The sequence below is a fragment of the Myxocyprinus asiaticus genome, chromosome 30 (assembly GCF_019703515.2).
Source record: "Myxocyprinus asiaticus isolate MX2 ecotype Aquarium Trade chromosome 30, UBuf_Myxa_2, whole genome shotgun sequence".
NCBI classification, from domain to species: Eukaryota; Metazoa; Chordata; class Actinopteri; order Cypriniformes; family Catostomidae; genus Myxocyprinus; species Myxocyprinus asiaticus.
The window spans coordinates 986,586-1,009,085 of NC_059373.1; the positions used below are offsets into that span (position 1 = coordinate 986,586).

General features: G+C 39.8%; 1 protein-coding gene and 1 long non-coding RNA gene across 8 annotated transcripts in view; one reads left to right on the forward strand and one right to left on the reverse strand.

Moving 5' to 3' along the window:
* The first annotated feature begins 3,809 nt into the window (after positions 1-3,809).
* Positions 3,810-22,500, forward strand: part of sema6d (sema domain, transmembrane domain (TM), and cytoplasmic domain, (semaphorin) 6D) — a 36,225-nt gene continuing 17,534 nt past the window's right edge. For all 6 annotated transcript variants that reach the window (XR_007893961.1, XR_007893962.1, XR_007893963.1 and 3 more), the window contains exons 1-12: positions 3,810-3,896; positions 12,299-12,428; positions 12,563-12,677; positions 12,786-12,843; positions 12,917-12,973; positions 13,686-13,787; positions 14,039-14,129; positions 18,473-18,598; positions 18,738-18,826; positions 18,976-19,193; positions 21,487-21,618; positions 21,890-22,045. Coding sequence is in view for 2 of the 6 variants with exons in the window: in XM_051664077.1 (XP_051520037.1) it covers positions 12,299-12,428; positions 12,563-12,677; positions 12,786-12,843; positions 12,917-12,973; positions 13,686-13,787; positions 14,039-14,129; positions 18,473-18,598; positions 18,738-18,826; positions 18,976-19,193; positions 21,487-21,618; positions 21,890-22,045 (1,274 nt within the window). In the remaining 4 variants the exon portion in view is untranslated. The remainder of the gene's footprint in view (positions 3,897-12,298; positions 12,429-12,562; positions 12,678-12,785; positions 12,844-12,916; positions 12,974-13,685; positions 13,788-14,038; positions 14,130-18,472; positions 18,599-18,737; positions 18,827-18,975; positions 19,194-21,486; positions 21,619-21,889; positions 22,046-22,500) is intronic.
* The window catches only part of LOC127421244 (uncharacterized), a 69,700-nt gene continuing 52,295 nt past the window's right edge, over positions 5,096-22,500 (reverse strand). Inside the window, exons 2-4 of one of the 2 annotated variants that reach the window (XR_007893968.1) lie at positions 17,668-18,143; positions 5,614-6,331; positions 5,096-5,486 (exon numbers count right to left, since the gene is read on the reverse strand). This is a non-coding gene — a long non-coding RNA (uncharacterized LOC127421244). Of the gene's footprint in view, positions 5,487-5,613; positions 6,332-17,667; positions 18,499-22,500 lie in introns of those variants that run through there. The other variant, XR_007893967.1, reaches the window with a different exon arrangement.

The window sequence follows — 22,500 nt, forward strand, 5'->3', positions numbered from 1 at the left end:
ATCTGTCTATCTATCTATCTGTCTATCTATCTATCTATCTATCTATCTATCTATCTATCTATCTGTCTGTCTGTCTGTCTATCTGTCTGTCCTTGTATCTATCTATCTGTCTGTCTGTCTATGTATCTGTCTGTCTGTCTATCTATCTATCTATCTGTCTGTCTGTCTGTCCTTGTATCTATCGATCTGTCTGTCTGTCTGTCCTTCTATCTATCTATCTATCTATCTATCTATCTATCTATCTGTCTGTCTGTCTATCTGTATGTCTGTCTGTCTATCTGTCTGTCTGTCCTTGTATCTATCGATCTGTCTGTCTGTCTATCTGTCTGTCTGTCTGTCCTTGTATCTATCGATCTGTCTGTCTGTCTGTCTGTCCTTGTATCTATCTATCTATCTATCTATCTATCTGTCTGTCTGTCTGTTTGTGTGTGTTTGTGGGGGGTGGTGAAGTGTGAGTGTTTAAATGTTTTTTGTCTTAACAGCATATTTTCCAGTAACAACATGAACGCCATCCAACACACACTATTCTCCCCCACTCCAGTGTGTGTGTGTGTGTGTGTGTGTGTTTAGGGACAGAGAGAAACACACAGGTCAAAGGTCATGATGGGACTGAAGCAGGACATGGGAATGGGGCGACAGGAAGTGTAGACAGAAACAGTTCCTTTCAGTGTTTATCTGCCCTGAAAACAACAGAAATAAAGACAAGAGCAGATGGAGGGATTTTCTCTTCACCACTAAAAGAGGATTATTATTATGTGACACACTTTGGCACAACTTTAATGCATTAAAAGTGCTAAATATGTCTTTAGATGTGAAGCAATTGTGTCCACATGGCGATTAAAAATTAATGTGGGTCATCTGACGTACAAATATTGAAATGTTCAATTCAGTTCAGTTTTCGCTCATAAAAGCTGAGGGTAAACATTGTTTAACATCTTGACATTATTTTTGTTCATTAACTACAACTTGACAGTGGAAGTTCATTTCCACATCTTTTTGTAAATAAAATGTTTTAACACTGATAACACGAGTGACATGAAATCAAGGGACAAACATTATTTTAAATTATTTAAATGATTAATGACATATTTTGGTTAGCTTATTTGCACACTCATTAGAACTTGCACTAATGCTTGACCTGAGCAAACAAAATGAGTACAGAATAAACATTAATATCTGTAAATGACTTTTCATTGGTGTACCAGATTAAGGGGACAAGGTTATTTTCAGGCAATTGACAAATTCAAATATATTTTCTATCAAATGTGTAAAACAATATAGTGTCAAACCATTGTATACTATTTTATAAAGGTTAGGTTATAGAAAGATGCCTTTAAAAAGGGGCTTCTTGACTATTTGAAATCTGTTTTATGATTGAAAGGTCAAGGGACATATTTGTCACCACATTTTGAAAATGACCCATGTGTTTTCCTGTTAAATATGTAAGTCTAGTTTCTGGGCTGTGTTCTGTGAAACATTAGAATTAGTGATTGAATTGTTCATGAAGTATGCTGAATATATTTACACGATTATGCTTAAAAGTTACTCAAAAATTAATGTTCTAGTTGTAATTATCTACATGCAATGTTTTTACTCAATGACAACCCCACAACAGACAGACAGACAGACAGACAGACAGATAGATAGATAGAATGACAGACAGACAGATACAAGGACAGATAGATAAACAGACAGACAGACAGATACAAGGACAGACAGATAGACAGACAGACAGACAGATAGATAGATAGATAGATAGATAGATAGATAGATAGATAGATAGATAGATAGAATGACAGACAGATACAAGGACAGACAGACAGGCAGACAGATAGATAGATAGATAGATAGATAGATAGCCAGAAGGACAGATAGATAAACAGACAGACAGATACAAGGACAGATAGATAGACAGACAGACAGATGGACAGACAGACAGACACATAGATGATAGAAAGACAGACAGACAGACAGACAGACAGATAGATAGATAGATAGATAGATAGATAGATAGATAGATAGATAGATAGAATGACAGACAGACAGACAGACAGACAGATAGATAGATAGATAGATAGATAGATAGATAGATAGATAGATAGAATGACAGACAGACAGATACAAGGACAGAGAGACAGACAGACAGATATACAGACAGAAAGACAGACAGACAGACAGACAGACAGATAGATAGATAGATAGATAGATAGAATGACAGACAGATACAAGGACAGACAGACAGACAGACAGATAGATAGATAGATAGATAGATAGATAGACAGAAGGACAGATAGATAAACAGACAGACAGATACAAGGACAGATAGATAGACAGACAGACAGATGGACAGACAGACAGACACATAGATGATAGAAAGACAGACAGACAGACAGACAGACAGACAGACAGATAGATAGATAGATAGATAGATAGATAGATAGATAGACAGATAGATAGATAGAATGACAGACAGACAGACAGACAGATAGATAGATAGATAGATAGATAGATAGATAGATAGATAGATAGATAGATAGAGCTAGATAGCTAGATAGATAGAATGACAGACAGACAGATACAAGGACAGAGAGACAGACAGACAGAAAGACAGGCAGACAGGCAGACAGACAGATAGATAGATAGATAGATAGATAGATAGATAGAATGACAGACAGACAGATACAAGGACAGAGAGACAGACAGACAGATATACAGACAGACAGACAGATAGACAGACAGATAGACAGATAGATAGACAGACAGACAGATAGATAGACAGATAGACAGATAGACAGACAGAAAGACAGACAGACAGACAGACAGATAGATAGATAGATAGATAGATAGATAGATAGATAGATAGATAGATAGATAGACAGAAGGACAGACAGAAGGACAGATAGATAAACAGACAGACAGATGGACAGACAGACAGACACATAAATGATAGAAAGACAGACAGACAGACAGACAGACAGACAGATAGATAGATAGATAGATAGATAGATAGATAGATAGATAGATAGAATTTGTAAGCTGATTTGGTGAAATAGAACTGAATATTTGTAAATACAAACTCGAAATGCATTAATCTCTGATTTATTTTGAGAGTATACTGCATTTACACACCGATGTGTGTGTGTGTGTGTGAGTGTGTGTGAGTGTGTGTGTGTGTGTGTGTGTGTGTGTGTGTGTGTGTGTGTGAGAGAGAGAGAGTGTGTGTGTGAGTGTGTGCCTGTGTGCATGTGTATGTGTGAGTGTGTGTGTTTGTGTTTGAATGTGATTATGTTGAGGAAGGAAGCTTTGCCTTCTGCTATCACACAGCAGGACCATCTGTATCACAGCAGTGTGTGTGTCTGTGTGTGTTTGTGTTTGTGTGTGTGTGTGTGTGTGTGTTTGTACGAGAACAATAGTTTCGAGCATTTGATTAGTAATGTATGCATTGAAATATATATTTAATTATGACAGTAATATACTGGATTGACAATAAAATGAAAACAAAACAAAAAAAAAACGAAAAAACACAATTGCTATTTATTTTTTGTGTTACAGTGTACGAAATTTCGTTTGAGATTTAATTTATAATTTTAGCAGCCGATTTGAACATTTGATTTATTGTTTAAAAAAAAACAAAAAAACAACAACAACAACAACAAAAAACGTCGTTAAGTGTATAAATTCATGTAGGTATCACGTGTCACATCTGTTTAGATTAGATGGGCGGAGAAAAAGATTTGCGCGCTCTAATTGGCCCAAACTGACGAATGCAAATGAGGAAGGTGTGTCTCTTTCTCTATAGACCCGCCCCGGTTCCTCTCGCACATTAGTGTGAATGAACAGCTCTGGGTGCTCTGACGCTCAGATTGGAAGAAAACGCTGTTTTAACCGTCAAACAGGTAAGAGTTTGTGTCTCTACCTTCATTTGTGGTTAATCTTTAGTCTATATTTAAATGTCTGGACCCGGTTTGTCTGTATTTACATAGATCGCGCCACAAGAGTTTTAAAAAACCAGTTAAACTGTATTAGTGATGGTTTAAAACGGTCATGATTATCTCATGAGGAAACGGTTGAGATGTTGGAGAGTAAATGTTAATCCTGTTACTCTCTGAGGGGATTTGAATTTAAAGCTCATGTCTGACCATCTGCGCTCACAAACCCACCAAAAACACCGTTTAAATGAGCCAGATACCATAAAAATAAGCTTGCAAGGTGACAAAAGCGTAAAACTCATTACCACATAAAATATAAATCATAGTTTTACTCATAGAGTATCTCATAAAATATGATTTGAATAAAAGAATGACTCACTATATATATATATATAATGCCCTCATAAACATAAAAAATGCCCCTGAAAATTAAATCCAGTCCAAAATAAAATTGCCCTTTTATGAAAAATGTCAGACACTGGCTTATATCCATTTACATTTCAACTAGAGCTGTCAATTGATTAACATTTTTAATCGAATTAATTACATGAAATATAAATTAAATAATAGAATAATCACATATATAAATATTTGCTGAGAAAGGCCTTCAAATAACAACTTAATTGAATGAAATATATATATATATATATAATTATTAAATTAAATTATTACTTTATAATTTATTTATTAAATTATTATATATATATATATATATAAAATGATTAAATTAAATTATTTATAATAATTTAATAAATATATAATATATAAATAATTATTATATATATGATAAAAATGTAATTATTACTTTATTATATATTTAGTAAATTATTATATGTTAATAATTATAATATATATAATGATATTTATATATATAAAATGACTAAAATTAAATTATTACTTTATTATATATTTATTAAATTATTATATATAAATAATTATAATATAACATATAATTATATATATAATGATTCAAATTAAATTATTACTTTATTATATATTTATTAAATTATTATATATAAATAATTATAATATAACATACACAGTATTATAATAATTTAGATACAGTAATTAAAATGCATTACATTATTTTGACAGATGAGTAAATCATTGATAAGACAAAACTAAAAGTGGCATTAGAATCCAATATATTATTTTATTCCATATTATTGAACATAAGCCTAATAGCCTATCATTGGCTTGCAGTGCACAGCAATCCATTTTGCAATTTAATTCGTCAATCTGTTCAAGATAGATTTATTATAAGGGCTTTTGTAAGAACTCGTCAGTATACACATGCGTCAGACGGATGTTTTTGGAGCGTCTCATTGTGATTGCATCTTTTCATAAACACATTTTTGTAGTTGCTGTGTCAAGTTTAACGTAGTTTGAAACGTCTCGAGATCCCTGCATTCGGAGTTGCGCTCCTTTCAGCTGTGTTTGAATGCAAGAACGTGTCCTCATCTTGTGCTGTCACTAGTGTCGAGTAAGCTTGAGTGAGGTGTTGTTGTCTGCACAGCTGAAGTTTTGCTTACTGCCCCCTGCTGAAAACTACGGTGGCTGTGAAGTGCAAAACAAAACAAATCATAAAACACAACTGCAAATCCGAAAACAAAAGGGCAAATCAGAAAACACAGCAATGCAGTCGAAACGGAAAGGGTAGGGTTAGGGTACCATAGCTTCTCACCTGACTGGCTGTGTGAATGAGACCGAGTCCTTTCCTCAGGATTGGTTCTCCGCCCACTTACGAGATAATTTCAAAATTAATTCCAAATGCTCAATTACTGAACATTGTGAGTGGTTTGCCACTCAGTAAAACAGTAATGGGACACTTTATATCACAGAGAGCAAAAATAGAAAGCGGGAAAAGAAGTTTTAGGTATGATGTTCATATACAGTGTGTAAGGGACCGTCTAAAAATTCCACAAACTGCGCTAAAGCGCCGGTGTCCAAGCTATTATATTCATATTGTAAAGGTTGTAGAAGGTTGCTATTAGATATGCTGACTTACTCTAGGTGAGATTTTGCCAGGATGTGGAATTATACATGTGTAGTATTTTTTAATTTTTTATCCACTTTTATCCCCAATTTGGAATGCCCAATTCCCACTACTTAGTAGGTCCTTGTGGTGGCGCAGTTACTCACCTCAATCCGGGTGGCGGAGGACAAGTCTCAGTTGCCTCCGCTTCTGAGACTGTCAATCCGCGCATCTTATCACGTGACTCGTTGTGCATGACACCGCGGAGACTCACAGCATGTGGAGGCTCATGCTACTCTCCACGATCCACACACAACTCACCACACGCCCCATTGAGAGCGAGAACCACTAATCACGACCACGAGGAGGTTACCCCATGTGACTCTACCCTCCCTAGCAACCGGGCCAATTTGGTTGCTTAGGAGACCTGGCTGGAGTCACTCAGCATGCTACAGTATTTAATTATAAAAAATAAAAAAAAAACAACAAAGAAAAAAACAATGTAAATTAGTCTTTCACACCACTGGTGGCCTGTTACAACCCTCGTAATCAGTTTTTCGAACATGCAAGTTGAATGAACGCTTGGACACCTCCAACGTTTTAGCACAGTTTGTGGACTTTAAGACGGTCCCTTACCGTATTTTCCCGCTCGCTGTTATCACTCTCTGTGCTACAAAGTTTCCTGTTACTGTTTTCCCGAGAGAGAAAACACTCGAAATTATTTAGTTTTTCAGCCACCGTAGAAAACAGGCGGTACTTCAAGCTTGAATTGTTCAGATGGTAGATATATATAATCCATATTATGGTACGGGGATGTGATTAATTGCATTACGTTTTTTTACATAATTAATCGTTACATTCTAAATAATTCAACATCGTCAGTTACATTGTCCTCTCATGAACTTCTTAATGTTTATTGCTCTTCTCTCCTCCGTAATGTGTTGATCTGTCTGTTCTCTTCACTTTTACATGTGTGTCCAGCATGTTTGCCTGCTCTCTCTCTCTCTCTCTCTCTCTCTGTCTCTCTCTGTCTGTCTCTTTGTCTCTCGGCCCACTCTAACATTCCTGGAACACTTGTAGAGTTTCTGTTGGGTTCTCTGATCAGAGCCCAGCGAGAGAGACAGAACTGAAGGGGTTGGAGAGAAACTCCCCCTGAATTCCAGACCATGAAGGTCAAGAGGGAGAGAACGAAGATCTAAATGTTCCCTAACAAGGACTTATAGTCCAACCCTAACTAACCCTGACCTAAACGAACCCTAACCCTGGTGGAAAGTGATCCAGAAGACGAGATTTTTAATATGCAGTGTCAAATCAACAGACATCCACCTCACTGAAAATGCAGAATTCACAGATTCTGCCTGTTTACAATAAATAGAAAAATAAGAAATAAGAAAAGTAATGCAGAAAGTAGGAGAACTGAAGATTGAAGCTCAGACGGAAATACACACAGAGGTCCGACCGCACCAACTTCAAAATATGAACATAATCATGTGGTCCAAGCTGGTAGCTTTAAATGCCACCAGTGCCACTGATTTACAGACACGGAGGATTTTCACCACATGAAAAATAACAGCAGAGACATTTTGTTTGTGTTCAAAGCTGTAACAGCACTCATTTACACACAGTGCACTAAAACAAGAGTGTTGTGTGTGTGTTTATAATCATTACTATAGTAAACTGTAGCGCGGCAGCACAAGTTAAAAGAGAGAGAGAGAGAGAGACAGTTCTCAGCTCTGGACAGGAAGCAAACATCTGCTTTATGTCAGAGGTGCTGAGTATTTTTACTGAGAGCGTGAGAACAGTTCTTATGAGAAGTGTTCACTTCTGTGAACATTTGAACATTTTATTATACTATTGTACAGATTACGGAGCCATGATATATTTAACTCATTTTGTTTTTTGACACTCCTCAACATCAAGTACTGATGTAAAGTAAACATATCTTTACCAAAATTTGTATAAATCTGACAAATAAATGTTTTAAATGACAGTAAACAGATTTATATAATAGGTTTCTATGTTTTCTGATAAACACTTGGTGCAGGACATTCATGTCGGTGCAGGATTGACAACGCACTGAAGTATTAGAGTGAGGCATGTTGTCCAGTTGTCACCTGGTATTATGATGCATTTGGGCGATCCATTTGAAACAGGAAGTCGTTAAAGACTGGTGTAAACGGGGTCCAAAGTGTTGTGAGATTTGTCAAACTCATGTGACAACATTGGACTCGTTGTGTAAACAGCAAAGCAGCAAAACAGCGAAGCACCGCCTACTCACCTGTCAATCAACCGATGCACTTAAACACAAGTTTAAACTTTGCTAGTTTTTTTTTTCTCCCAATTTGGAATGCCCAATTCCCATTGCTTAGTAGGTCCTCGTGGTGGCATAGTGATTCGCCTCAATCCGGATGGCGGAGGACAAGTCTCAGTTGTCTCCGCTTCTGAGACCATCAATCCACGCATCTTATCACGTGACTCGTTGTGCATGACACCGCGGAGACTCACAGCATGTGGAGGCTCATGCTACTCTCCACGATCCACAGACAACTTACCACACACCCCATTGAGAGCGAGAACCACTAATCACGACCACGAGGAGGTTACCCCATGTGACTCTACCCTCCCTAGCAACCAGGCCAATTTGGTTGCTTAGGAGACCCGGCCGGAGTCACTCAGCACGCCCTGGATTCGAACTCGCGACTCCAGGTGTGATAGTCAGCATCAGTACTCGCTGAGATACCCAGACCCTTAAACTTTGCTAGTTACATGTAGTTTTGAAAGGAAAATAGTGTCTGATCGGAAAATTTGAAGCACATACCTCATTTAATACAGTTAGTCCACTAAAATAACTCTGAATGCTTCTGTCAGCGTCATGTTTGTGCTAACGGTGATGTGTCTCGCCTGCCAACTTGTGATCGGATCGCCCAAAACAGATCTTAAAGGGATATTCCAAATTCAGCTCTATCGACAGCATATGTGTCATAATGTTGATTACCACAAAAATTAATTTCAACTAGTTCCTCCTTTTCTTTAAATGTGTGTTCCAGTGAGACACTTGCAATGGAAGTCAATGGGGTCAATCTGTAAACGTTAAAATACTCACTGTTTCAAAAGTATAGACACAAGACATAAACAATATGTGTGTTAACATGATTTTACTGTGGTACAATCACTTACTAACTGCATCTGTGGAAAGATATAGACAATTTTATAACTGTGTTACCATGACGACATAATGCCGTAAACCCTAAAACAACCATAAAATGGGGGCCTGGGTAGCTCAGTGGTAAAATATGCTGGCTACCACCCCTGGAGTTCGCTAGTTCACTAGTTCAAATCCCAGGGCGTGCTGAGTGACTCCGGCCAGGTCTCCTAAGCAACTAAATTGGCCCGGTTGCTAGGGAGGGTGGAGTCACATGGGGTAACCTCCTAGTGGTCGCTATAATGTGGTTCGTTCTCGGTGGAGCGCGTGGTGAGTTGAGCGTGGATGCCGCGGTGGATGGCGTGAAGCCTCCAAACGCGCAATGTCTCCGTGCATTCAGCTCAGCAATCCGCATGATAAGATGCGCGGGTTAGGGTTAGACATTCCTAAAGTGTGTATTATTCATCATAAGTCATGAAACAGGCTAGAATATGAGGATCTGTCCAAAACGGCTACTTTCCTCACTTCTCTGGACTGAACCAAAGGCTTGGGAAAGACTCTAAGAACATTCTTTGGACTCATGAGACTATCTACGCTTCTCTAAAACCATCTCCATGGTGCTAGGAGCTGGGAAACCAATATAGATAGATGGACCTCTGTTCAGAATAATACGAGAGGAAAACGTGTTGCAATGTGCTGGAATGCTGGGACGACATTTGTCTTCTAACAGGACAGTAACCTGAAATGCAAGCTAAAGTCACACTGGAGTGCCCTAAAACAGGAAAGGCTGATGTTCATGAATGGTTCGGTCAAACCTCAGAACTCAGTTTAACTAAACATCTGTGGAACAACTCAAAAATTGTTCACCAAAGACTCCCGTCCAACTTAATGGAATTCTAGCAGTTGTGCCAAGCTGAATGGGCAAGAGTTGTAGTGCCAGGATGTGCAACATTGATACAGACGTATATTGAGAAACACCGCTGCAGTGTGGGTTTTTCACCATGACAGTATAGAGTATTTCGAGTTGACGAGTAACAAATATTTTGCAGTTAAATAGCATGAACCACCTGACCAAGACTGTGATTAAAACATTGAAACACTGAGCAGATTTCTAACTGGATATGAGAGGAACAGCACTCTGTTACTGAGCTTGAACATTACAGTTAATTACAGACTTGCAATGTCATTTAACTAAAGGACAATTCAGTAAATCAATTGCTTTATCTTTTAGTATATAAAGCTTTTAATTGAATAAGTCTACACATAAAAACCATCCAGATTAGAAGGGAAAAAATGATTATACCCCCCGACTCGTGTGTCCCTGTTCATCTGTCTAATAGAAGGAAGATTAGCACTGATTAGCCATTAATTAGCTTAAGTAGAGTTGCTCCCCCAACACACACACCCAAAGCCTCTTGTCAGATCAGCTTCAGGTTGTTGCGTTTTTTTATGTGATGATTTTACCATTTTGCTCTTCATCCATTCAACGTGATTTTGATCTTAAGGCTCGTTCACGAAATTCCGCGGGCAAAGAAAGTTTGAGCGGATGTTCAACGTGTGTGAAACCAGCAAAAAACGAATTGCCAAGCAGCCTCTTTTTAATGCTGCACTTTAGACAAAAAATGGCCACTAAACCGATATCCTTGTCCATAGTGAATATTCAGTGGTGCTGTGTGGTGCATGTGACTCTACCCTCCCTAGCAACTGGGCCAATTTGGTTGCTTAGGAGTCACTCAGCATACCCTGGATTCAAACTCGCGACTCCAGGGGTGATAGTCAGTGTCAAAAAAGAGATTTTTAATCGATTTATGGTTATAAATCAATGTTAAAAATAAATTTTTAGTCTTTCCTTACTATGACGGGCAAAGACATGGAGGCGACAAGAGTCCAAAATGAATAAATTCCCAGATGCAATTAATTGTGGAACGAAAATCCCAATAATAACCAAAAAGCAATAAAGATTTCACACTTGATTTATCTCATCAAAATAACCAAATTTGCATTAAAGTGAGGATAAAAATATGGAAGTCAGTCGTGAATGTTTTATTTCACCTCTAGAGGCCGCTGTTATACTGTAGAATCCTCCAGCGCCAACCACTGAGGAACACGGAGAAATAATAAAAAAATAAAAAACATGTCGCAACTATCGGCATTTATTTTTGCTGCTAACCGATAGTTCCAGAAAGCAACTATCTGCACCAATGAGTCTGTAAAACCGATATATCGGTCTACCTTAGTAGACGTTTGAGGGTCAGATTATCAATCTTACAAATCAGTTTTAACCATCTTTTATGTTCCTAATTCAGTTACCAGCCAACTTGTTAGTAACTGTTTTATTTACAAACCAAAGCCAATTTTTGCATCTGGTGCTTGGTGAGAGCTAATTTTGGACCCTGCTTGTAACCTTCTGATGGGGTTAATCTGAAGGCTTTGTTTGTGTAATTCTCTGGGTAATGGGTTGAAATCAGAGCGGTGTGACCAATGTGTGACCTCCCTCACCGTTTAAACATGATTATTTTAGGATCATGACTGGCTTAGGAGCTTTACTTCAGGTAGGTGCCAACCAGGAACTTTTAAAGCATTGTGATTTGATGCTATGCTCTTCTAATGGTATTTTTAGACCCCGCTTACACCTGGTATTAAGATATGTCTCCGTCTCGGGTGAGTCGAGCACATGTGGTCAGGCGAGACAAGTCATTGTTCATACCTGGTCACGTAAATGCGTCTTCTGTGACCACTTGTGTTCAGATTTCAAGGGGAGGGTCTCTGATTTCATGATGACACACATCAATCACTATGTCACTGTGTTACTGCATGATAATAAACCGCAACAAATTCAGAATAGAAAGAGAAAGCACACAAAAATTGCGCGCTGCTTTTCCCAGATGCATCTGAAATTTAATCTAAGCACAAAACGCATCTTAACACCAGGTGTAAACGGGGTCTTTCGTCCTGAGCCCTACTGTTGAGATCTATTGTGCTAAATCTTCTCACATGTCAAACACAACCATGCTGTTGATGCCAATTAAAATAAGAATTCAATTCTTGTTCACTTTGTGTTTGTTTTTGCATGCAGCCAGCAAAGACTTTCTCTCTCATCACATTTAATTTACACTGCAAAAACTCACAACTCGTGTAAAATATATATTTTTTGCTGTGGCCTTTGCTAAATAGCGGTGCAGAAAACAGTGGTTGGTATTATCGCAGGAGTGATGTCATCTGTAGGGTTGTTTTCTTGTTGTTTCTGTACAGATGACTGACAGGACATGGCTTTCCTCTATCGTCATGGCGATGGTCTTTTTGGCCTATCTCCTCCCAGTTGTCGCTACAGCCACGCCCTTTCCCAGGGATCTGCAGCCAATCAGTGTGGTGGGACTGGAGGGTGAGTCACATGACTTGGCAGAGATTGTGCTGGTCCTGGGTAGCTCAGCGAAATGTTACTGGTATTGGTACCAGCTACTGAACTTTTGGTATCTTGACAACACTAACTGAGAGTGTTTGTTTTATGTTCCACAGACTCTCATCTGTATCCCAGTTTTCAGGGTGTGATGTCAGAAAACAACACAGAGCGTCTCGGTCTGGACTATCAGCGCATGATCAGAATCCATCAGATGCTTTACATCGCTGCCAGGTCACTCAGATTCGCTTTTCATTTAACTATAAATAGCTGCATTCACTTTAAAGGAATGTGATTGTAGCATTCAGTGTATGAATGATTGTTTGTCTTTTTTAACTTTAGGGATCACGTGTTTGTTGTGAATCTCACCACTGCAGTAGATCAGTTCATTCCACAGCAGGTAAACGCACTCGTTCACACTTCAGAGGTACAGGTTACATATAAGTCTTACGGTCGGTGATGTGTATTTTCAGATACTGACGTGGAGATCTACAGACGTGTCCAAGTGCACAGTGAGGGGCAGAAACAGTGTAAGTACCATCAATACACATTAGCTCTGAGATCATGTCTGATAGGAGTCAGTGACAGACAGCTGGTCTGAAAAGATCTCCTTTGAGGGTGTTTATCAGTCAATAATGTTTCCCTGGTCAAATTCAGATGCTTTTCACCGAATTCAAGACATGCCGCCATGACCTGTAATACTAAAAACTTTCAGTTATACAGAATTAATCCAAAGACACTTTTTCTCCCCAATTTGGAATGCCCAATTCCCAATGCGCTCTAAATCCTCGTGGTGGCGTAGTGACTCGCCTCAATCCGGGTGGCGGAGGACGAATCTCAGTTGCGTCCGCGTCTGAGACCGTCAATCCGCGCATCTTATCACATGGCTTGTTGAGCGCGTTACCATGGAGACGTAGCGCGTGTGGAGGCTTCACGCTATTCTCCGCGACATCCACGCACAACTGACCACGCACCCCACCGAGAGCGAACCACATTATAGTGACCACGAGGAAGTTACCCCATGTGACTCTACCCTCCCTAGCAACCGGGCCAATTTGGTTGCTTAGGAGACCTGACTGGAGTCACTCAGCACGCCCTGGATTCAAACTCACGACTCCAGGGGTGATAGTCAGCGTCAATACTCGCTGAGATACCCAGGCCCCAATCCAAAGACACATTAAAGCTTTTATCTTTGTGTAATTTTATTTTGTATTTGTATATCTTTGTTTGTATTTCTTTCAGGATGAATGTTACAACTACATCAAAGTCTTGGTGCCCCGTAACGATGAGACTCTGTTTATGTGCGGAACCAACGCGCTCAATCCGGCCTGCCGTAACTACAGGGTGAGATTATAGACTGTCATTTTAGAGAGACGTTATTTATAAATCACAAATTCTCTCTGAGCATTTGCAGTGGTGGAACAAAGCTTTCCTCAGGTATAATTTTACACTATTTGGGTCCAAATTGACTGATTTCAATAGCTTGTTAAGTGGACACTGTCAGTGCTGCCACATTAATACATGCGTGCTAACAGAAAACCTTTTAATGTTTCCGATTCTCATTCTGTTTGTTGACGTGATTGTTTTATTATCAGTTGAGTACACTGGAGCAGGTGGGACAGCAACTTTTGGGTCAGGCCAGATGTCCATTTGAGTCTCGCCAGTCCAACGTCGGACTGTTTGCAGGTAAAACACTGAAACGCACACACACAGGCCGATTACTGGCCATCTGATGTACCCACAGTTTTCCTGAGCAACCACTGCGCAGTGACGTGATGATTCTGATTGCTGCAGGACTGCTTTCTGGTTCCGGTCAACATAAGAAACAATGTAAATGTTACCGAAACGAGTGATCCAGATGGAGAACAACTATTTTAAGTGTTATTTAGAGAAAAAAAATTGTTATAAAAACTCAAAGTAGTTAATGAAATCAACGTAACTGACGTCGGGTCATCGCTTCATTTCATCTACCCACTTGGTGGGGTGAGTTGCTGCGCTATGGAGCCACTTGTTTTTAACTAGGCAATTTTTTATAAATTAGATACGCTAAACATCACATAATCCATAAATCTCCCTGTACACTGTAGAGACAAAAACAGGCTTCCGTTATGAATTGTGGAACACTTCCACGCTCAGTAAAAAGGTGGATATTACACACACAAGCTTTCTCAGCACAACGCTTGAACCTGATTGCCTGCTTAACTTAATTTCCAGCAGTCAGTGTGCACAGGTTTCTATTAGTCAACCAGAAGAAGAAAGTTCCCAGACTGCTAAACTGAGCACTTCTGAGGTCACTAGTTTTGTGAGGTTCATGACATCATTAAATCTTTTAGAAAGATATTTCAGTTTTGATTGAGACACTTAGTAGCACATATAAGCTGCAGTGTGGACCAGACTTTATACTGATAGTCAACAGTCTGGATAGACAAGATTAAATCCGCCTTTTCTCAGCATTCGACAAACGATAGACTGGAAGTCATTCATTTCCAGTGGTGAATCGTGGGCGTGCTGAGTGACTCCAGCCAGGTCTCCTAAGCAACCAAATTGGCCCGGTTGCTAGGGAGGGTAGAGTCACATGGGGTAACCTCCTCGTGGTCACTATAATGTGGTTCTCGCTCTCGGTGGGGCGCGTGGTGAGTTGTGTGTGGATGCTGCAGAGAATAGCGTGAAGCCTCCACACACGCAACGTCTCCGTGGTAACGCGCTCAACAAGCCACGTGATAAGATGCGCGGATTGACGGTCTCAGACGCGGAGGCAACTGAGATTCGTCCTCCGCCACCCGGATTGAGGCGAGTCACTACGCCACCACGAGGACTTAGAGCACATTGGGAATTGGGCATTCCAAATTGGGGAGAAAAGGTTTTACAGGTAGAACTTTCAACCATAAAAGTCCTTGGTTTCACCAGACACACGCTTGGGGAATTACATGGCCACTATCATGTTACAACAGATGCTATACTTCCTAAATGTCACCCTAGAACTGAAATGCATGCAAGTATGACAAATATTAATAGACCATGACGGAAATTTTACAACTTTTTCCATCAGAGTGATAAAGATTGTTTTCTAGTGCAACCCGTATGGCAAATGATTTGTTTGAAGAGCAGAGAACAGCATTGCATTTCTGTAGAATCATTCCCAGTGATGTGGTCGTGAACACTCATTGATCATGTGAGTTTTAACACCTTCTCCTGATCGGTCAACTTCAGGTAGATCGCCAAATCAGCTCGTTCAACCGCACACACCTCACGATTTAAAGCCGACAGCGCCTGAAATTTTTAGACATTTTTAAAAAATATTGGGAGGTCGTGAGCTGCTCGTAGTTCCTCTCACACGACCACACGAGCACCAACGATTTCCACGCAGTCTCTCCCGACTGGAAAAATTAGGTTGGGAGCTCGCACGACAGCCGAAAATCGCACCGTGTGCACCCGCCTTTACTCGTCTGAGGTAACGGCACTTCGATGCTCCGGGGCGAATTCCAAACGGCATTTTTTGCTTCCTTGAAGGGCACTACTGCGGGAGAGGACACCACTCGAAAACTCGTTCAAAGCGCCCCTGCTGCCCCCCCCCCTTCTGTGCACGTCACAGTGACTAAATATATATTGCTATTGTATAATGCATTTCTAAAAGTGAATAATTAATAATAGTAGTTAGGGCTATCAATAATTACATGACATGCCGATTAATTTTTTTATTGATTCCAACAAAGACAAGAATACATTTAACCACAGAATTATCCATACGGAATCAACTTATAACCCTTTATAACCCTCCCTCCACTACCCCTCGCTAGGAGCCTTCCAAATGAGACAAATTACTGCCGTTCGAAAATAAATTGCATTATTGTGGCAGATGAATAAAGCATTGATTCAACAATACAAAAAGTGTCTTAAGAACTCAATATATTGTTTGTTTTATTCTCATATCATTGAACAAGCCTACAGTCGACAGCAATCTGTTTTATTGAGTTTGTCAGTGTGTCCAGTTCTCACAGGACGTGTTCTTGCGCTTCATCTGTGCTATTTATAATTGTCACTCTATGGACATGTGCGTGCCTCAGACGGACGCGTTTGGAGTGTCATAAATGCTGCATTTTTAGGACGCTTTGTCAAGTTGTGGAAACTGATAATTACATCTCAATATTCCTGTATTCTGTTGTGCTTTCAACATGAGCGCTCCTCATTCTGTTGTTGGGGCTTGTAAAAATAGATGTACTTCAAGCTTGAATTGCTCAAATGGAAGGAATATTAATACTTTCACAGTTTTTTTTTTTTTCAATTGGATACACACTGTGACTGAAACAATTCACCAATTCATCAATTTCTCTTGTTAATGTGCCAGAAACATATACCCATTCTGCAAAATGGTTAACACTTTTTTTCCTGCTTCCACACAGTTTGTTTTTCTCATGCATTGTATTTGCAAAACTCTTCACACAACTCTCAGCAGTCCAGCACAATTGTCATTGTGAATACACCTGCTCCAAATCTAAAACCAGTGCAGCAAACACATCTCACCCGATCAAACACAACCAACCAAAATGAAATACAGTCTCAAATACAGTGCATAATAGTCAAACAACTGCTTACTGAAACATCAAAACATACAAAGAGTGTGAGGAGGTAGAGGAAGACAATACGCAGAACTATATCAGATGAGATACAGTAAGAGCTACTGTGAAAGATATGGAAGCTATAGGGAAGCTGGACAGAGAGTGCTGCCACATCTAAATAGATTTATTGTAGCTAGAATAATAGGACATTTGGAACTGAGAACAGGTAAGTTGTTGGTTACAGAGATTTCTTACAATATTTTATATTTGCACAAAACATCACCTTCATATATGTGGGAAACTCAACTTTTTCAACCTCTACAGAACTCAGAGAAGACCATCAGATATTGGGAAAAAAAAAAAATCGCCAGTTCACCCCAAATCAAGAAGCTCAAATTGTAAATAAGGTGCTGGCCAATAATGCAATGATATCACTATTGTTTGGCTAATTTTTTTTAACAGTACATGGCCAGGTTTTTCTTTCAAAAGGTGACACTACTGTAAATACGTTGAGAATTGGGTATGCAGTAAAAACAGCAAATTGAGAAATAAAATGTCTTTCCACACGCCCCATTGAGAGCGAGAACCACTAATCATGACCACGAGGAGGATACCCCATGTGACTCTACCCTCCCTAGCAACCGGGCCAATTTGGTTGCTTAGGAGACCTGGCTGGAGTCACTCAGCACGCCCTGGATTCAATCTCGTGATTCCAGGGGTGATAGTCAGCATCAATACTCGCTGAGATACCCAGACCCCCTAAACCAACAACCTTTCTAACTTTCCTCAAAGCTTCAAATTCATTTTCCGCTTTTTCTCCCCAATTCGGCATGCCCAATTCCCAATGCGCTTTTAAGTCCTCGTGGTCGCGTAGTGACTCACCTCAGTCCGGGTGGTGGAGGATGAATCCCAGTTGCCTCCGCGTCTGAGACCGTCAACCCATGCATCTTATCACGTGGCTTGTTGAGCGCGTTGCAACGGAGACATAGCGCATGTGGAGGCTTCACGCCATCCACCGCGGCATCCACGCTTAACTCACCACGCGCCCCACTGAGAACGAACTACATTATAGCGACTACGAGGAGGTTACCCCATGTGACTCTACCCTCCCTAGCAACCAGGCCAATTTGGTTGCTTAGGAGACCTGGCTGGAGTCACTCAGCACACCCTGGATTCAAACTCACGACTCCAGGTGTGGTAGCCAACGTCTTTTACCACTGAGCTACCCAGGCCCCTCAAATTCAATTTTTGATCTTTCTAAATGTCTCAAGGGACTTCATGATTCAACATATACAATCCATTGCGTGCAAATGAAAGTTCATCACGAAATGCAACAGCCCTATGCATATTTTGGAAACTGAGAAAAAAACTCTACATGAATGAAACATCATTTGAAAAGAAATAAATAATCAAAAACACAAATCTAAAGTGAAGTTCTCCTTCATTTGTGATGTTTTTTCCTCTGTATTTCAGCTGGTAATTTCTATTCAGCCACGGTGACTGACTTCCAGGCAAGTGATGCGGTCATCTACAGGAGTTTAGGAGGAGAGGGGCGACCCGTCCTGCGTACGGTCAAATACGACTCCAAATGGCTCAGAGGTGCCACATCAACAGCTTTATCATGATCATTGAACGATTTACGTTCAATCTATCGCCAAAACGCACATGAGTTTATATTAGCAAAGATCAGTTGGGTAAAAAACATTATGAACTGATGGAATTGTTAATGTGTCTACAGAACCTCATTTCCTGCATGCGGTAGAGTACGGAAACTATGTGTATTTCTTCTTCATTGAGATTGCTGTGGAGCACACTGCAGCGGGGAAGGTAACTGATTTGTGTGTGTGTGTGTGTGTGTGTGTGAGTTTGGTATCTCAGCACATTCATCTGCTGTGAGGAAAGTTGACGTCTGAGGTTTTAAGTTTCTGGTCAGTTAAATATCAGTTCATCACACATTTCTCCGTCTTCTGATGTAGGTGGTGTATTCGCGTGTGGCGCGTGTGTGTAAGAACGACAGCGGTGGCTCCACACGTGTACTCGATCGGTACTGGACGTCATTTCTGAAGGCACGACTGAACTGCTCAGTTCCTGGAGAAACTTTCTTCTACTTTGACGTTCTGCAGTCGCTCACTAATGTGCTGCAGATCAACCAGAGACCTGCTGTGATCGGAGTGTTTACTACACAGATCAACAGGTACACAAACTTACAGGTCTCTATTTTTGTAGCGGTGCTACGTGCAATGTCTGTGCGCTACATCTTATCTTATTTTCATGAGAGCGCTAATTCTAAGTGCAATTTTCGTGGGCATCAGTGTTAGCTTTATTTATGAGTGTTTGCACAAACTGTGTGTATTTTATGTTAATGAAGTGGCGCAAACACAAATTGCTCTTTTCCTGAGAAATAGGTCGTTGTGCTATGATGTTTTATTAAACAAACATTTACGAGATTTATGTTAAACTTTTTAGAGGTCATGGTTTATATTTACAATTGTATTTATGATCAAATTTGTATTCATATTTTTTACTGCAAAAGGGGCTGGTGAAAGAAGTTGGAGAGGATATTTTTTTTTGTATTTTGGGAGGTGATTATATTCGATTATATGGGTGTAACGGTTCACTCATCTCTCGATTCATGCTACTGAACTCACGGTTTGATTCAAGATTCTTTAAATTAAGCCTCAATCAAGAAAAGTTAGGATTGAAAGTGTTTTTAGGGCCCAAGCATTGAAAGTGCGGAGGGCCTATTGTTCTTCTAAGGATTATTATTATTCTTTCAAGGTTTTCGGTACTTTTGGGGTACTTAACATGCGTGAAAACTCTTGAAATTTTGCACACACATCAGAGTCATCACAATTAGGTCTGGGCAAAGTTGTAATTGGTACATATATAGTTCTCATCAAGCCGAATAACGTTCATACTCAGTCATCTATCAGCTGTCAAGACACTGCTTTAAAATGGGGGTGTAAGACGGCATCTGTAGCACCCCCACTTTCCCCTACAGTCACCAAAATTGGTACATATATAGTTCTCTTCCATCTGGACAACTTTCAATATTATAGTTATTAGCTCCGCCCAACAGAAAGTCAGCCATTTTGGATTTTTTTAATATTGCAGTCACTGAACTTTTAAATACTCCTCCTAGGTGATTCATGAGACTGTCACCACATTTAGACAACATTATGCCAAGACATTGAAGATGCTAAATTGCGAACAGATGCTAAATTGCGAACTGTCACCGACATTTAGACAACATTATGCCAAGACATTGAAGATGCTAAATTGCGAACATGGTGTTGCCATGGCGAGGCATTAAATTAATGGCGAAAAATGGGAAACAGGAAGTGTCTGATATCTTCTGTGTGCAATGAGTGATTTAGATCAAAATTGAGATGTATGTTTAGACTTGGGGGATAATCACATGGATTTGAGTATTTTGGGTCACGGTCATAGCGCCACCACCTGGCAGCAGGAAGTGTGGCTCTTACAACAGACTTTAAAATAGTCCTCTTATATTTACTCAAATTGCTTCAAAATTGTTTAGAATAATGCCAAATGAAAGCCACCAGTTGGAAATGGACCAGTTGTGCTTGGGCCCATTATTGCTGCTTGCAGCTATATTATTATTATTATTACTTTAAAGAAATATGCAAAACAGTTCCTTTCCTTTAAAATTGAGCTAAAGGTACTGTTCTTAAAAGTGCTATATGATCCATCAGGGATGAACTGGAATTAAAAATCATCCTAGAACAGGGCAAAGGTGACGCCAAATGGAAATATTAGCTAACAATTCTGCTTACTGAAAATACTGATTTATGTTATAGACATATGTTCAATATTTTACACGAAAATAATATTTTTCTAAAATAATATTGTCTCTGATTACATTTAAATATTCTTTTCAAAAATACATATTTAACAGAAGTGCATGCTTATCCAGTTAAATAATAATAATTTACTGATGAAATCAAATCAGACATGACATTTGACATTAGAATGATATTCCCCTACAGCATTATTATATGTAATTTTATTTGGTAATCAGCATTATGGCACAAATGCTGTCGATTGTGCTTAACTTGTATTGAACACGGAATGTTCCTTTAAATTGCACGTGACCCATCCCATTATCGCTTTGCGTATGCAATTTCGCCAAACCCACTTGCGCCTAGACTTCATGATACCAAACACCAAAACTTCACGACCATGCCCACTGACTGTGCTTATGACTTATAGCTTGTGCTCTTAAAATAGCACTCATAGAGTCACTCGCACAGTCAGGCAGTGTCCAAACCAATACATTTAGTTTAAAAACACATTGATTTTTGTTACAGTTGCGCCTCTCATTCACACTTGAATAATATTTTCCTCCACCGGAAAATTCGTGTTTTGAAAGCGTTCTCCATTACCGCATACTTTGTTTTCAACTGAATACGGATTATCGTAGATGTGGCCTCAGACACACTGTATGTTCATACTGTGTTTCCCAGCATTCCTGGTTCAGCCGTCTGTGGTTTTTATCTGGACGACATCGAGCGAGTGTTTAACGGGAAGTTCAAGGAGCAGAAGAACAGTGATTCAGTGTGGACATCAGTGCCGGAGGAACACGTGCCCAAACCACGGTGAGGCACACTTTGAATTATTCACACAACCGGGGGTTTTTTCACTGTTCGTACTTTACTCTAGGTTAAGGTAATCGGCTTTCCAGATTTCGCACTGTACGTTTCTAAACTCCGGGTTTACAATCTTATTAGCAAATTTACATGGTTAAAAGCATTGATTGCTCTAGTACAGCATGCAACAGTTTCTCTCAGACAGTCATTTTAAAATGTGCATTAGTGCATTTGACACCAGAGTTTGTGTACCTGTGTGTGTGTGTGTGTGTGTGTTCAGTCCGGGTTTGTGTGCAGGTGAAGGCTCTGCATCCTCGTTCTCTTCCTCTGTTCAGTTTCCTGATTCAGTGCTGTCATTTATTAAAACACACCCACTGATGGACGAGTGTGTGCCACCAGTCAACAACCAACCGCTGATCACCAACACTGCCAGCAGGTACACACACACACACACACACACACACACAAATCTAAATCAGGACATACCAGTGTAATGTGTCTTGTCATGTTGTAATGTTCATGTTTAGTTTGCTGTCTAGTTTCTTTGGTCATGTCTTTTATTCTGACATCTAGTTCCTTCTCCTCTCCTGTTTCCTCCCTGACTGGTCCAGGTGTTTTATGTTTATAATCAGATTCCCTGTGTATTTAAAGCTCTCTTGTTCTCCTTGTCATTAGCTGGGTTTCCATTCTCGTATTTTATTTTTTTTTTTGTGGATTTTCTCCCCCTTTTCTCCCCAATTTCTCATGCCCAATTCCCAACACGCTCTAAGTCCTCGTGGTGGCGTAGTGACTCGCCTCAATCCAGGTGGCGGAGGATGAATCTCAGTTGCCTCCGCGTCTGAGACCGTCAATCCGCGCATCTTATCACGTGACTTGTTGAGCGCGTTGCAA